The following is a 15240-nucleotide window of genomic DNA, read 5'->3' on the forward strand; positions in this document are numbered from 1 at the left end:
TGTGGGCTTCAGATAGTCTGTCCCGTGATCAGGACTCTTGGAGGGGGGCTTTATGTCTTCCCAGTCCTGCGAGAATGACCATTCTGCTTGTTGTGTGCAGGCTTTGATTCTGAGAACTCTTCCGGGGAATTTTCAGAGGCGGATCAGAGAGTCGCTGGAGTGATGCGCGTGGATACCGGCAGAAGCAATGGGATTGGAAAGGTCGGGGCGAGGCCCCCTCAAGAGAATGGGATTCAGAAGCACAGGTATGTCATCCTGCACGTGTGATTTAGAATCTTCCAGTGTATCTGTGACCGCCCCCCATTGTGCTGCAGGGCTCCTCTAGCTCTCCTGAGCCCTGAGCCAGAGGAGTGACCCAGCCTGTGTCACCTGGGTGCGGGGGCCCCTGGATGGCATCCCATGGCGGTGGGGAGAAGGCCTCCGTCCATCCCATGATGACTTGCTTTCTGGCTTAAGGGAGCCCTCCAGCCTCAACGCAGACCCCGCTCTGAGCCTTAGGCCCCCGTGCCTACTAGATGTGTGCACAGGGGGACTCAGGTGCCTCACTCACACCCCTGTCTGTGCATTCATTCACTCGGCAGTTGTCAGGGCACCCCCTGCATGCTCAGATGGCATATGCCCGAGGGCAGGCCGGGCTCTGTTGACCGGACCTCTGCCCTCATCCCCTCAGTGCCCCGGGAATCTGGTTCATATGTCGGCCCGATGCCACCCTCCTTCCCCTGTGCCCTGTCGCCCAGCTCTGACCTGCTGGCCTCGTTCCACGGGTCTGGGCCCCTCAGCCCTCCTAGCTCCTCTGTCATACCCCAGTTCATCTGCACTGCTTCTCCTGCGCCTCATGGTGCCTGTAACTGCTTCCACACCCTCTCGTCTCCTCCATGCTGTGGGCAGCGTCGTCTTTCCACAAGACTGGTTGGACTGGGCCTCCTCCACCTCATGGTTGGAATTCTCGGCCAGTGTCCACCTGGTCCCTGTTGATGGCTAAGAGAAGAGTCTCAGCTGCGATAGGGGACTGTAAGGTCACCCTCCTCTTGGGGCAAGGGCTGGCCCTACTCCTCTGGCTCCGGCCCCTGTCCCGTTGTCACAGCCGACAGGGGCCTCTTTTAAGTCCTCAGGGGTGCCCAGGTCTTTCCCACAGTGGAGCTCTGCTCGGCTCCCTCAGCCACAGCGCTTTCCTCCTGTGTCTCTTTAGTTCTGGCTTTTCCCTCCTGACTCAAGCAAGGCTCACCTTGGGGGGCCCCTTCCTGGCCCTGGCCGGAGCTACAGCCTTCCACGTAGCACCCCTCGCAGTCTGTGCCTGCCCCGCCATGGCTGCTCCCAGTGTTCACGGAGCCCCGGCGGAGAGCTGGGTCCAGAGCTGAGCGTTGGGTGCTGGCAGCCTGGCCCACGGTGCTCGCCAGTGTTAGTTTTCTTTCCCATTTCATCTCCAGCAGCCCTGTTCTTCTCTCCCTCTTACCCTAAAATCAACAGTGTGCCCTGAGCTGGTTGCCCCTAACGTGATGTCCCCGGGGAGAGTGTGCCTCCCACCTAGGCCAGCGCACGCACTGTCATTGCTCAGAAGCCCAGGGCCACCACGCGGAGGCTTCTGAGCCGGGCGCTCCTGCCGCAGGGGCAGTCGGCGCTTACACAGACCCAGAAGTCAGTGGGGAGCATGGGCAGCTACAGGGACCCCAGGACCCAGGCGGCAGTGAGTGGGTCCAGCATGCCTCCCCCCAAATCTGGATTCACAGCCCGCTCAGGCACCCCCTTTCCAGGGGGAGAGAGCTTCTCATTCCAGCCCCAGATTCCCAGGAGGGACACTGGCGGTCTTCTCCTGGAAGCTGGCGGGAAGAGAGCCTGACAAGGAATGTACCTCAGGAGAACAAACTCACGGTTGAAAGGGGCTTACGGCAAGCTTCTGGGAAGGTTTTGTTAAATCAGTTCCCTCTTGTGGCCCGGCCTCTGCCTGTGGGCCCGTGGCTGATCCAGGGGAGGGGTGCCCTGTCCCCCCTCTGTGGAGATGAAGAAGGTTGTCTGCGTGGTCACGACCGTTTCCCAGGAGACCCCCCAGAGCAACGGTGCAGAGCCTTCCTTTGGGACTAGAGAGTACTGTAGCTGCTGGAGCAGACGGTGCGGTGTTTGCATCTGAAAACTGGCCACAGCACGATCAGCGGTGGGAAGTGAGTGTCACGCTGGAGGAATAAGTACGTGTTTCTTGGCTCGCTTCTTCACAGGACATCGTTGCCCGCCCCGATGTTCACCAGAAGTGATTTCAGTGTGTGGAGTATTTTAAAGAAATGCATCGGCTTGGTAAGTTCAGATGGACTCATTTTGGGGCTTTAAGCCAAAATGTTTTTATTTCCTGTGCATTTGTTGCACTGCTGCTAGTTTAAGAAGGTGCGTTCTGCATATTTATGACAGCGTGAAGCGAAGGCGATGAACTAGGAAAGGGACAGAGACATAAAGGGAAGAGGAGAGAAAAAGGCCAAGTGTTTACGGACAGCGGGAAAACAATCCCTCAGGTCACACGCCTGACGCAGGGAGCGCCCTATGACGGGCTCGGTGCTGGCTGGCTTCGGACGGTGGGCTCCCCGATGCATGCTGAGGGCAGGCCATGGGCAGGCGTGCAGGACTCGGGGCTCCGTCCCCCAGCCCCCCCCCCCGCACCGGGCTGCAGGCAGAGCCCAGCCGGGTTAGCAGCGGGAGAGTTGAGTGATTGGTGTCCGGGGCCGCAGGCTTTTCTCACGGTCTCCGGGACGGTCTCCACTGTTGTGGGAATGTGAGCTGTGCCCCTTGGGAGGGAAGAGCGCCCCACAGGCCGCAGGGTGACACGGACTCCAGTGAGTGTTGTACCCACAGGCACGTGGCCCTGTCCCTGGCGCTCCTCACAGGACTGTTGCTGCCTTTGCTCCTGCCCCAGCTGGCGGCCTTTTTCCCAGAGGAAACTGCATCTTTTCTCCCACTTTGTATTTTGAAATAGTTTTGGACTTTTAGAAGATTGCAGAGGCACACTGAGCCCTGTTTACCCTTCACCCAGCTGCCTGTCACAGTGGCCTCTCACGTAGTAGCCAGAGCTCAGTGAGCAAGGGGACACGGGGACCCCTGTCGGAGCATCACTGCTCCCTGCACACGGGACTTGCTTTCCCAGTGTCTCCCCTGCTGCCCTTCCACTAGAGGGTGCGGTGTGTGTGTGTGTGTGTGTGTGTGTGTGTGTGTGTGTTTGTTTTTCCAAAGATTTCATTTACTCATTTGACAATGAGATAGAGCACAAGCAGGGGGAGTGTCAGGCAGAGGGAGAGGAAGACTCCCCACTGAGCAGGGAGCCCGACGTGGGGCTCGATTCCAGGACTCCGGGATCATGACCTGAGCCAAAGGCAGACGCTCAACCGACTGAGCCACCCAGGCGCCCCTGGAGGGTGGTGTTTAGACACCAGGGCCTGGCGCTGGATGTGCTCGCCCCTCCAGGGCTGTCACCGCCACAGGCCTCTAAGCAGACAGAGCTGGAAAACCCAAGTATGCATTCTGACCCTGCTTGCACGCACACGCACATGTTTTTGTACATGTTTCTTATCTTTTATTTTTTTTTATGTTTTGAGGTTTTTTTTTTTTTAAGATTTTATTTGAGAGAGAGGGAGAGCACACTTGCATGAGCAGGGGGAAGAGGGAGAGGGCGAGGGAGAAGCAGACTCCTGGCTGAGCAGGGAGCCCGATGCGATATGGGGCTCCATCCCAGGACCCTGGGATCATGACCTGAGCCAAAGGCAGACACTTAACCCACTGAGCCACCCAGGTGCCCCGATGTTTGATTTTTTAAAAGATTTTTATTTTTTAGATTTTATTTATTTGAGAGAGAGAGACAGAGATAGCAACAGAGATAGTGAGAGATAGCACAAGCGGGAGGAGAGGGAGAGGGAGAAGCAGGCTCCCTGCTGCGCATGGAGCCCGACGCGGGGCTCAGTCCCAGGACCCTGAGATCATGACCTGAGCTGAAGGCAGACGCTTAACCGACTGAGCCACTCAGGCTCTCCTAAAGATTTTTATTTTTAAGTACTCTCTGCAGCTAACATGGGGCTTGAACTCACAACCCTGAGATCAAAAGTTGCATGCTCCTCTGACTAAGCCAGCCAGGCACCCTGCATGTCTCTTCTGTTTTAAAACGACACGGTTGGGATTCTTTTTTCTTAGCAGTGTTATCTCCCACGTTTTTCACTGTGTGAGTAGGTCAGGTCCAGACAGGTGTGTCTGTCTGAAGATAGGTGATGAACTCCACTAGCTCCTTGATCTCGAGGCTTGTTTTTATAAACTGACATCATTACATTGCATTCCCCGAGGAATCCACCTTGGGGGTAGGATGCATTCAGATTAAAGCTGAACAAAGCACGTGGGTCGACACGTTCCTGGAGCTACACCAGCTCAGCATGATGGGCTTTGCCTCTGAAGTGGAGACGCCACTCTCTTTACTGCTTAGCCTGTTGAGACAGCAGCGACGCGCTGGCCCACAGGGGCTGTTTCGGGCACGTGCTGCAGCAGGCAGGGCTGAGTCCCGCCCCGGCTACTGCGGCACCCCTGGCGTCGGCCAGGGCTCATCACCCCCAGCCACACTTCATCGCTTCCTGCCTCCCTTAGTATTTTGAAGTAAATTCCACTTGCAAATATATCTTGTATTGCTAAAGGATACAGATTCTGGTTTGTTTGGTTTTTGTAATGTTTTTATTTATTTGAGAGAGAGAGTGGGAGGGAAAGGGAGAGAGAATCTGAAGCAGATTCCTTGCTGAGCACAGAGCCTGATGTGGGGCTTGATCCCAGGACCCTGAGATCGTGACCTGAGCTGAAACCAAGAGTCGGACACTTCACTGACGGAGCCACCCAGACGCCCCCAGATTCTGTTTTAACACAACCACAGTCCTGGTACCCTAGTGCAGGAAAGTGCATAGCCTGTTAATGTCATCAAATTCCTGGTTGTCTTGCGTGCCATTCCAGTCTATGTGTGGACACCTCTTTGTTACTTCTCTCCTGACCTTGAGTTCCTGATGCTCAGTGCTCCAGTTGTGGAGCTGAGCCCACGCAGTCACTCTGCATTTATCTCCTGGGACACCGCTTCTGTGCTGAGAACACACCCTTCCACTACTGTGAATGTGGTTTGCATAAGGAAGTCAGGGTCAGTGAGTGACACTTTCTTTTTCACAGTTGTCAAGTGATGTATTTGGTTCACTAGCCATTACCCAGCATGACCAGTGTAACCAACTAGCTAGTCTTCTGTTGTTTTTTAAATACATGGAGTTAAAGCTCCTTGATGTGTTCTGGTCCCCGAGTTGTTCTATCTTTGGCTGGTAATAGCGTCTTCAGGTTGGCTGCAATCCTTCACAGAAGATGCTCTGGCTCGTTCTGTACCTTTCTTGTCCAGGATCTGGAATCAGCCCCTTGTCCAGGGAGAGAGAGGACTCAAGACCACAGCTGGGCCCCAGGGAGGCTATCAGGTTGCTTTTTCTAGGTTTTTCCCAGGGGAGAGAGCTAGGAGCTGTTTTGATTTGTTTCAACGATGCTTTAAATTTGGGATGACAGGATTAATCTAACCTCCTCTATCTTCTGTCTGTGCCTCTTTTCTCCCATACCGATAATCCCAGTTTTTTTTAAAGATTTTTATTAATTTATGTAAGAGAGAGAGAGAGAGAAAGAGAGCATGAGCGGTGTGAGGGGCAGAGGGAGAACCAGACTCCGCGCGGAGCAGGGAGCCAGACGTGGGACTCGATCCCAGGACCCTGGGATCATGACCTGATCTGAAGGCAGACACTTAACCGACTGAGCCACCCAGGTGCCCCTGATAATCCCAGTTTTTAACAACACTGGAGATGTCTGATTTAGATGAGCACGTAGTGACTCACCTGCTCTATCCCACACGCATAACGGTTCTGGAGAATAGGACCACCTCTGCTGCCAGCAGCATGTTTACTGAAACGTGCAAGTTTATTGGCTTTTGTGGTTCATTTCGTCCTTAGGGTACATCTCAAGTCACTGTGCAGTGATCCCTTCTCTGGTTGGCTGTGCCTGAGGGGCTTGCGTGCATTCATTTGTTTCACTTTATTCTTGATGTTTGGAGGTTGCTTTTCTAAATTAATTCTGTTTCAGAATTGTAAATCCAAAGTCAAATCTTTTGGATGAGATTCTGGTGTATTCCATTAAAAAAAAATCTTAAAAAAAAAAAAAAGGAGGGCGCCTGGGTGGCTCAGTCGTTAAGCGTCTGCCTTTGGCTCGGGTCGTGATCCCAAGGTCCTGGGATCGAGCCCCGCATCAGGCTCCCTGCTCAGCAGAGAGTCTGCTTCTCCCTCTCCCACTCCCCCTGCTTGTGTTCCCTCTCTCGCTGTCTCTCTCTGTGTCAAATGAATAAAAATAAAACAAATCTTAAAAAAAAAAAAAAGTTTCTGGTATATTCCAAGAATTTAGCTTCCTGTCCCTGATCTCTCTGTGCATGTCCCCTTCCCCTAGAGGGGACCACTTCGGAACTTTCTGGCCTGCCTTCCCGTGCATCAGAAAGCTGATTGTGTGTTATCTCCTCCCTCTTTCTTCAGACAAACGGGCTGCTCCACCTTTTCCCTGTATGGTGCAGCCACGGCGATGCAGAGCTACTGCTTACTCCTGTGGTCATTGCATCGGGCGGCCTCCTGGGGCCCTGTGGGACGTTTGAGTGATGTCTGGTGTTTGGCTAGACCAGAGAGTAGGTGTGTGTGCAGTTGTGCTCCTGCAGCCAGGTCCCCGGGGGGGGAACCTCTTTACCCCCATCCGTGCCCCAGGCAGGTTTCGGTGTTGCCGCTTGAGCAGGTGAGCAGTGGGGTCTCCACATTGTGTACTTCCTTTCTCCTGAAGAGTAAGGTGAGCATCTTCCCTGCGCTCTGAGCAGGGTGGGCCTGAGCCCACTGGTGACGGGTCTTCCCTGCCCCTTCTAGGAGCTGTCCAAGATCACCATGCCCATCGTCTTCAACGAGCCTCTGAGCTTCCTCCAGCGGATCACAGAGTACATGGAGCATGTGTTCCTCATTCACAGAGCCTCCTGCCAGCCCCAGGCCCTAGAAAGGATGCAGGTGGGTGGTGGGCCCCTTTCAGGGGGCGCCAGACATTGAGCTTGGGTGGGTGCCAGACCATAGTTTTTAATGAACCTGACGCCACCTGACCAGCCACATCATAGTAGGCGCCTCACCAGGGGGACGTCAGAGGAAGGGCGTGCATGGCTCACGCTGACTTTTGGGTGCCATCCTGCTCGACAGCTCTGGCATTTGTCCCGGGGCCTGATCTCCACGGGTGGCGGTGGGCCCTGTGCCTTGGCTCCTCCTGGGTCCTTTCGGGACTGGCACCCTGTGTGCATGCGGGCACGGCAGCCAGACTGACCAGCTGCGCCACGGGGGGGCCTCAAGGCTGGGGAGGCCTTGTGTGGCTTTAGGGAAGTGTCCGTGATAATGGCATTTCTCCGGAAGTTCTGTAATCTCAAAACATGTGACAAGCGGGAGACTGAGGTTGCCAGGAGCTCATCCTGGCACCGAGGAGCTGCGTGCCTGTGGCGCCCCAGTGGCCCCTCGCTCACCACCGTGTGCATTGCTCCCAGTGCGTGGCGGCCTTCGCGGTGTCCGCAGTGGCTTCCCAGTGGGAGAGGACCGGCAAGCCCTTCAACCCCCTCCTGGGAGAGACTTACGAGCTGATCAGGTAAGGGCTCAGGCCGTCAGGGTCACCAGGGCTTGGGACGCAGAGGGAGAAGGCGCCTCGCGGCCGCGGATACAACACACACCACAGTGCCCGGGATAAAGCAGACAGAGATGGGAGAGCGCGCTGGGCGTCGGAGTGCGCTGTGCAGGAGGGTGGGCGGGCTCATGTTGCACTAAGAGGGAAACAGGCCCTAGTGAGTAAAGCCAGCCCGCGTCACCAGGGCGTCTTAGTAAGTGTCACAGAGGGGCAGCTGGAGCTGGAGAGCGCAGCAGCCGCAGAGGGCATGAGCGCAGCCTCCTGAGGCTGGCGAGGGGCCGGGGTGACTGAGATCCGTCTGGGTGGAGTTCCTTTCAGGCAGCTCCCCAGCCTGCCCCCAGCTTCTGACCCCGTCTTCAAGGTCTGCACACACCTCCAGGACCAGCCCTGCCTGTGGCGGTCCCGGCAGGGGCCCTGGGAGGGTGGGCTGGGCCTGTTTGGGGTGCTCTTCTTAGCCCCCAGACCACATGAGCGAAAACTGACGGCAGTGTTGTCTTTCTCCATCACGGGATCAGCTGGGTGAAGGGCAAGCTCTCTGGCCTGGGCTGTGGCTCCGGGAGCGTGAGCGTGAGCATGGGGTTCTGGGAGCGTGGGACTCTGGGAGCGTGAGCGTGGGGCTCCGGGAGCGTGAGTGTGAGCGTGCGGCTCCAGGAGTGTGAGCATGAGCGTGGGACTCCGGGAGCGTGAGCGTGAGCATGGGGCTCTGGGAGCGTGGGACTCCGGGAGCGTGAGCGTGGGGCTCCGGGAGCATGAGTGTGAGCGTGCGGCTCTGGGAGCGTGAGCGTGGGGCTCCGGGAGCGTGAGTGTGAGCGTGCGGCTCCAGGAGTGTGAGCATGAGCGTGGGACTCCGGGAGCGTGAGCGTGAGCATGGGGCTCTGGGAGCGTGGGACTCCGGGAGCGTGAGCGTGGGGCTCCGGGAGCGTGAGTGTGAGCGTGCGGCTCCGGGAGTGTGAGCATGAGCGTGGGACTCCGGGAGCGTGAGCGTGAGCATGGGGCTCTGGGAGCGTGGGACTCTGGGAGCGTGAGTGTGGGACTCCGGGAGCGTGAGTGTGAGCGTGCAGCTCTGGGAGCGTGAGCGTGCGGCTCTGGGAGCGTGAGCGTGGGGCTCCGGGAGCGTGAGTGTGAGCGTGCGGCTCCAGGAGTGTGAGCATGAGCGTGGGACTCCGGGAGCGTGAGCGTGAGCATGGGGCTCTGGGAGCGTGGGACTCTGGGAGCGTGAGTGTGGGACTCCGGGAGCGTGAGTGTGAGCGTGCGGCTCTGGGAGCGTGAGCGTGGGGCTCTGGGAGCGTGAGTGTGAACGTGCGGCTCCAGGAGTGTGAGCATGAGCACGCAGCCCCGGGACCATGAGCATGAACGTGGGACTCCGGGAGCGTGAGCGTGGGGCTCCGGGAGCATGAGTGTGAGTGTGGGGCTCTGGGAGCGTGAGCGTGAGCGTGCGGCTCCGGGAGCGTGAGCGTGCTCAGTCCTCCGTGGGGCCGTTTGGCGACGGCAAGAGTAGCTTCTACTCCATCTCTCTCTGGGCCCTGTGGAGAGCTTATTGGAATGTTTTATTAAATAAAACTTTGGTTTTTAATTATAGAGCATGTTCCTTGTGGAAAATGTGTAGATTGAGCAAAGTGAGATGAGTCAGCCGTGATCCTGTAGAGTTAATGTTTTGGTGGCTCTCCTGCCGTGTGTCGTGTGTGTGCTCACACGGCGTGACGGGTAGTTTGTACCACTTGCCGCTTCACATCGCGCCGTCCTCGCTTCCCCACGATACGAAACGCTGGTGCGGAGTCACACTGCGTGTGCCGTGTGGTGCTGGGTGCTGCTGCTTTCTGTCATGAAGGAGCGTGCGTCGTGTGGTCCCTGGTGTCTGGGCTTCAAAGAGTCCTTCAGGTCGTGCTCCGCGGGCTCTTTGTTGCCCTTCCTAATGCGTGTTAGCGATCACGAGTTCTTCAAAGGTGAGCACGCGGTTGTGGGGACTGGGGTGTTGGTCTGCCTGAGTCAGCGCTCTGGGCGTGTGGCGGCGCTGACAAGCGTGTGCAGGGGGCGAGTGTCAGCCTGGGTTTCTGAGCTCTGCGGGCGGAGCTGGCACCCGTAGCCACGCAGGTGGGCCTGCACGTCTTCATGGAAACCCTTTAGCAGTTGGGGAAGCGACAGAAATGTCTAGTGTCAGGCTCTGGCCTGTGTGGCTGCCCCTCACCGCGTGGCCCCACCCACTGCGTGCCCCCCCCACCGAGTGGCCCCCCCACCGAGTGGCCCCCTCACCGCGTGGCCCCACCCACCGCGTGGCCCCCCCCCACCGAGTGGCCCCCTCACCGCGTGGCCCCACCCACCGCGTGGCCCCCCCCACCGAGTGCCCCCCCCCCACCGAGTGGCCCCACCCACTGCGTGCTGCTGGCGTTGGGGGCAGTGGCCCGCTGTTCTGAGGGACTGACAGGCTGGCTGGCACTGAGTGCTCAGGCACCTGCTTTCGAAATCCCATTCCCTCGAGAAGGCTGGCAGGTCAGAAGGCACAGTTTTGCCGTGTGGTGTGCTCACGGGCGACGGCAGCCAGGAGGGCACCCTGGGTGAAGAGGGCAAGTCCTTCCTTCTTCAGTTCAGAGATGGGGAAACTGAGGCCCACCTGAGGGGAAAACCTGCCCCGACAGTCACTCTTCAGGGAAATTTTGTTCTGAATTCACGTGGACAGTTCTTTCTTTCCTAGAATCATTCCTTTTGAGCGACAGTTACTCCCTGCCGTGGTGGAGATTCTGACCTTGTCTAGCTCTGAGGAAATTGTTAGCATTTTCATTTATTCAAAAGCACCATTAACATATCTTAGAAAGAAAAATTAAAACATAATACAGCAGAAGTTTTAGACAACGGGAGACAAGCAATACGGATTAAAAGACTGTGACCCCGAGATGCTGGACACGGTGCGACACACCTGCCTATTCATCTTTTCCAGGAACTTCAGGGGTTGAGCCAGTTTCCACTGACAGAGAAATGAGCCTTCCTCCTAATCTTGCAGGTGCCGTGTGTCACGTCCTGGTGTCCAGGTCGCGCGTGTGGCCTGTCCTCTGTGGGCAGGGCCCTGAGGGGTCTTCCTGTTTGAGCAGCTACGTAACTGAACCAAGTCATGCTCCATGTCTTTTTCCCTACAGATTGCTCCTGTAGAGCCAAAAATAGCACTTTCTTTTCTTAGACAAGTGTTCATTTTGTAAATTACATACCTTGGTAGGCAACCTTTTAAAATCTAATTTTTCAACTTTCCTTTCTCTGTAACCATTGGAAATTCTGATTCCAGTTAAGTTAGTAATTATGTGGTTTAGCTTTTATAATTTTTAATGCCTACAACTGTAGGTGTATTCACAGTTCCGGAACAATTAAAAACTGACATTTTTATTGAAAAAGAGCGTGTACTAAAAATCCTATTTCCTGGCCAGGAGTGTCTTGGGGCATCAGACATTCCATCATGAAACTTCCAGGAGCCTTAGAAGAAGACTAGAGAAGAACCCCCTTAGTTGCTGGGTGTCCCTCGAGGACTAAGATGGCAGTTTGTATCGGGACCTCTACGTCCCTGGTTCCAGGAGACACATCTAGACCGGCGTGTTCCGGCGGGGGGCGGGGGGCGTCTGTGAGTAGAGGGTCAGGGTGGAAGAGTCCCCTCCGCACCATTCCTTGTTCTGTCTAGTGTTCAGATGTGCCCCAGAGGCACAGAGGATGTGTGTGCAAGTGTGTGTGGGGGGTGTCAGCGTTAGGCTATCAGAGAACAGGTGTTGGATATTTCTGCCCCCTGGGGCGGGGGGCATGGAGATGGAGTGTGCGTTCGCCTCCTCAGTGTCCCTCCCGGATGTGTGGGCTGGGGTGGGCCTGCCATGCCAGGGGCTGTGGGGCTCCCCCAAGAGGGGTGCTGAGCCGGCCTTTGTCGGATTTTACGGTCTCTGATGTGGCTCTCTCCCCTCTTGTTTTTGTGCCTAGGGAAGATTTAGGATTCAGATTCATATCTGAACAGGTCAGCCACCACCCCCCCGTTAGTGCATTTTATTCAGAAGGCCTCAATCAGGACTTCCTGTTTCACGGCTCCATCTACCCGAAGCTAAAGTTCTGGGGCAAGAGCGTGGAGGCCGAGCCCCGGGGCACCATCACGCTGGAGCTGCTCAAGTGAGTGCGGCGGCGGGAACCTGAACAGAAATGCAGACTCTTCCTTCCGGTGTGGGGTGGGTCACAGCCTTTCTCTGTTCAGGCCTTTCCAACTGCAGGGGCCCCTTCAGGTAGGAACTCCCTGTCAGAGCCCTCCCTGGCACGGGTGCAGTTTGCACGCCTGAGTGTGGTGCGCACCACGTGACCTGAATCGCCTTCGTCACTGCTGCTGCTGGCTGTTCCCAGACGTAGGAACTTCCAACAGCCACCGTTTGCCCTCCCACACGGTTCCTGAGGGCTGGGACCGGGGAGCCGCATAGCAGGCCGCCCTGGCTCAGGGCCCCGGGAGGTGGCAGAAGCCATCATGTCTTTTATGACCTCATCTCAGAAGTGACCCTAACCTTAAACCCCTGTTGGTCACACAGAGCAACCCTGCTTGAGGGTGGGAGAGAGATGCGGGCTGAATCCCAGGAGGTAAGGGAACACCGAGAGGTGTCCTGGAGGTTGCCCACAGACCCGTCAGACTTCATCCCAATGCAGTGTTGCTCAGACATCTCAAGCAACAACCAAATCTCTGGCAATTGCCTGGATATTGCAAAACCATCGTTAGACGGGTCCAGGCCGCGGCAAGCTGCTGGTTCTTGGAGGTGCTCTTCTTGCTCACCATATAGCTGTAATGAAGCATTTGGTATCAGTTTTGCTTCGTGGCTGGTGGCCAGAGAATAGCAGTACCTGAGCCCCGGGCATCTCCGGGCCCAGTGAGGGCCCCCCCTTTTCTGGGAAGCGTGCCTGTCTTGCGCTGGTCTTTGTTTTCTTGAGGTGAGGCATGCAGGATTGAAACGCTGCAAACCTTATCGATTAATGCGTTTGGGTTCCCCCTGGCAATTTGAGGGGTTCCAAATATTTATCCTGAATACTTCTGCTCTGAGATGGTCTCTGCCCTTCAGTATGGCTCTTTGACACAGCCTCCCTCGAAACACGGGTCTGGTGCTCTTGATCCACCTTTGTGGAGCTTTCTCCTTGGGTCAAGCCGTTTGGGGAGGATGAGGGGTACACGCAAAGGTGTTTGGAAGGTTGTTCCCAGCAATCGCATGTGCCCCGGCGTTCCTGCCACGGAGCGGCTCCCCACAACCCTGGGCCGGCCCAGGGCATGCAGCTCCTGCTGGTGGAGGGGCTGGTGTGCCGACAGCTTCGCAGGACAGCCGTGTCTCTTTGTCTCGGTGCTCTCCTGTCGCTTATTAACTTGTCCTGACATTTCAGTAGAAAGCTTTGTTGCTGCTACAAAGGAAAGTAGAAATAAATTTCAAACAAATGCTAAATAAATTGCCACCGTTGGAGGGAGTTCAAAGCAATATTCGGCTCTTGTACAGGTTTTAAGGCAATTATGGTTTAATTCTGTCTGGTATTCCGCTTCTCAGGTCACGCAGTGTCCTTCGCTTTGCTGGCCTCTGACTTGCTTGTTTTCTGGCATGTTTCACAGACACAATGAAGCCTACACCTGGACCAACCCCACCTGCTGTGTACATAACGTGATCATCGGGAAGCTCTGGATAGAGCAGTATGGGACGGTGGAGATTGTAAACCACAGGTAATAGCACCCAAGGTGCCGTGACGGTCACAGAATGCGTGGAACGTGCAGATGCGCTGCATCCTCAAGGAGGTGCTTCCGCCCTGCTCCCCGCGGCTGTGTCCGTTCTTGGGGTGTGTCTTGCTTTGCACGGAGGGCCGGGCCCAGTGCTCCCTGGTGCAGGTGCTGGTGGGTGCTGGTATCATCTCTGGTGCCCCTCGTTGCTTCCTGTTTTCGTGTTAGTTACAATAGTGAATTTATTTTGAAATTTTAAACTACATTGAAGGATGGTGTGATTCCCAGATGAGAAAGTCACTACCATCCTCAAACGCTACCCACTGTCCATACCTTCTTCCTGGGAGCTCATGACCTATCGGCTTTGTTTTCCTGCAGCTTTATTGAGATATGGTTTGCATATCATAAAATTCACCCACTTACATTGTTAACTTAGGTGATATTTAGCGTATGTACTGAAGCATGCTGCTGTCAGGGTTGGAACCTCGCGGTCAGCGCAGCGAGCTCCCCCACGTGCCCACCGCCGCCCCCATCCTGGCCGCCTCTCTTTCCCCGTTCACTTCCCCCAGCCATTTCTCATCACACAACAGAAGCCTGTGTTTGTTCTCCCCACAGAACTGGAGATAAGTGTGTGCTTCATTTTAAACCCTGTGGATTGTTCGGGAAAGAACTTCACAAAGTGGAGGGGCACATTCAAGACAAAAAGTAGGTCTGCGCACAGACGGTTCGGCACAGGCTCCTGCAGCGCGCGCACCCTGTTAGCGATGCAGTCATGCCAGTGACATCTGTTCGCGGGAGAGAAAAATGATGACTCTCTTTTGTTTAGAAAAGACATTTCCTTATTGAGTCTGCAAGGGGACGAAGGATTAGTTTTAAGTGTCGTCTCTGGGTGGTGAGTGAGTGGGGTCTGTCTGTCCCTCTCTTGAGGGTGAAAGCTCTGCGTCTGTTTTCTTTTGATAAAATGGACGTGAGGAAATTAGGTGTCCTCACGGAGAGCTAATCCTGTGGTTTTGCAACCAGAACTGGGGTTGGAAACGTGAGCGTGAGTTTCCTCCTCTCTAGCAGCGCCTGCTACCGGTCGTCGGCACAGCTCCAACCCTAGCTTGTGAGGGGCTTTTAAAGTGTTTGTGAGCAGAGAAACGGTCAGAGTCCACAACAGATTTTCTGGGGTTTTCTCTCCTTTGGGTTACTTACCTTATGTTTTTGGTCTCAAATTTCCCATTTTTTTTCCCCCAGTAAGGAATCTGGGCTTTATATAATGTCATGAAACTCCTGCCAGCTCCAAAAGCTATACATTTTTTTTTTTCTTTTTTAAAAGTAGGCTCTATACCCAACGTGGGACTTGAACTCACCACCCTGAGATCAAGAGTCGCATGCTCTACCCACTGAGCCAGCCAGGAGCCCCCTACACATTTTTAATTAGAAACAAGTTTCCAACGTAAAGCAGTGGGTGCTTTTGCTCCTTTCTACTCTTTGGGTAGCAGAAGGTCACCTGCTCAAATGGCCTGTGAGATGCTTTTAGGCTTTAGACTCTGAGCACCTTGCCCACTGAAGTAAGTCGGGACTCAGCCCTCAGACTTTGGAGGACAGCAGTCTTCTTCATGACAGCGCCCGAACAACCTCTCCCTGGTGGAAACAACCCCAGCAGAGACCGTGGTCGGCTTGCATACAGATGCGGGCCATAGGAGCGGAGTCCATGCCATGCCTCGAGGCCACGCTCACCAGCCCTTAGGGGCTGCAAACCCTGTTCTGATTTTCTGGTTTTCTATCCCAAATTGGAGTGAGCTGTTGCCTAATGCTCTACTTCTTGGAGACAGACCATGTCGGCCACGGTGTCTGCTGAGTGA

At 55.5% G+C, this 15240-nt stretch overlaps 1 protein-coding gene across 4 annotated transcripts in view; it reads left to right on the forward strand.

The window, feature by feature from the left end:
- ADRM1 (adhesion regulating molecule 1) overlaps positions 1-15240 on the forward strand; it is a 54148-nt gene that overhangs the window by 16766 nt on the left and 22142 nt on the right. For 3 of the 4 annotated variants that reach the window (XM_027623926.1, XM_027623923.2, XM_027623924.2), the window contains 7 exons: positions 101-245; positions 2211-2286; positions 6918-7052; positions 7571-7668; positions 11650-11832; positions 13292-13399; positions 14009-14098. In XM_027623926.1, coding sequence (XP_027479727.1) covers positions 101-245; positions 2211-2286; positions 6918-7052; positions 7571-7668; positions 11650-11832; positions 13292-13399; positions 14009-14098 — 835 coding nt within the window. The remainder of the gene's footprint in view (positions 1-100; positions 246-2210; positions 2287-6917; positions 7053-7570; positions 7669-11649; positions 11833-13291; positions 13400-14008; positions 14099-15240) is intronic. The other variant, XM_027623925.2, reaches the window with a different exon arrangement.

This window comes from Zalophus californianus, chromosome 8 (assembly GCF_009762305.2).
Source record: "Zalophus californianus isolate mZalCal1 chromosome 8, mZalCal1.pri.v2, whole genome shotgun sequence".
Taxonomy (NCBI): domain Eukaryota; kingdom Metazoa; phylum Chordata; class Mammalia; order Carnivora; family Otariidae; genus Zalophus; species Zalophus californianus.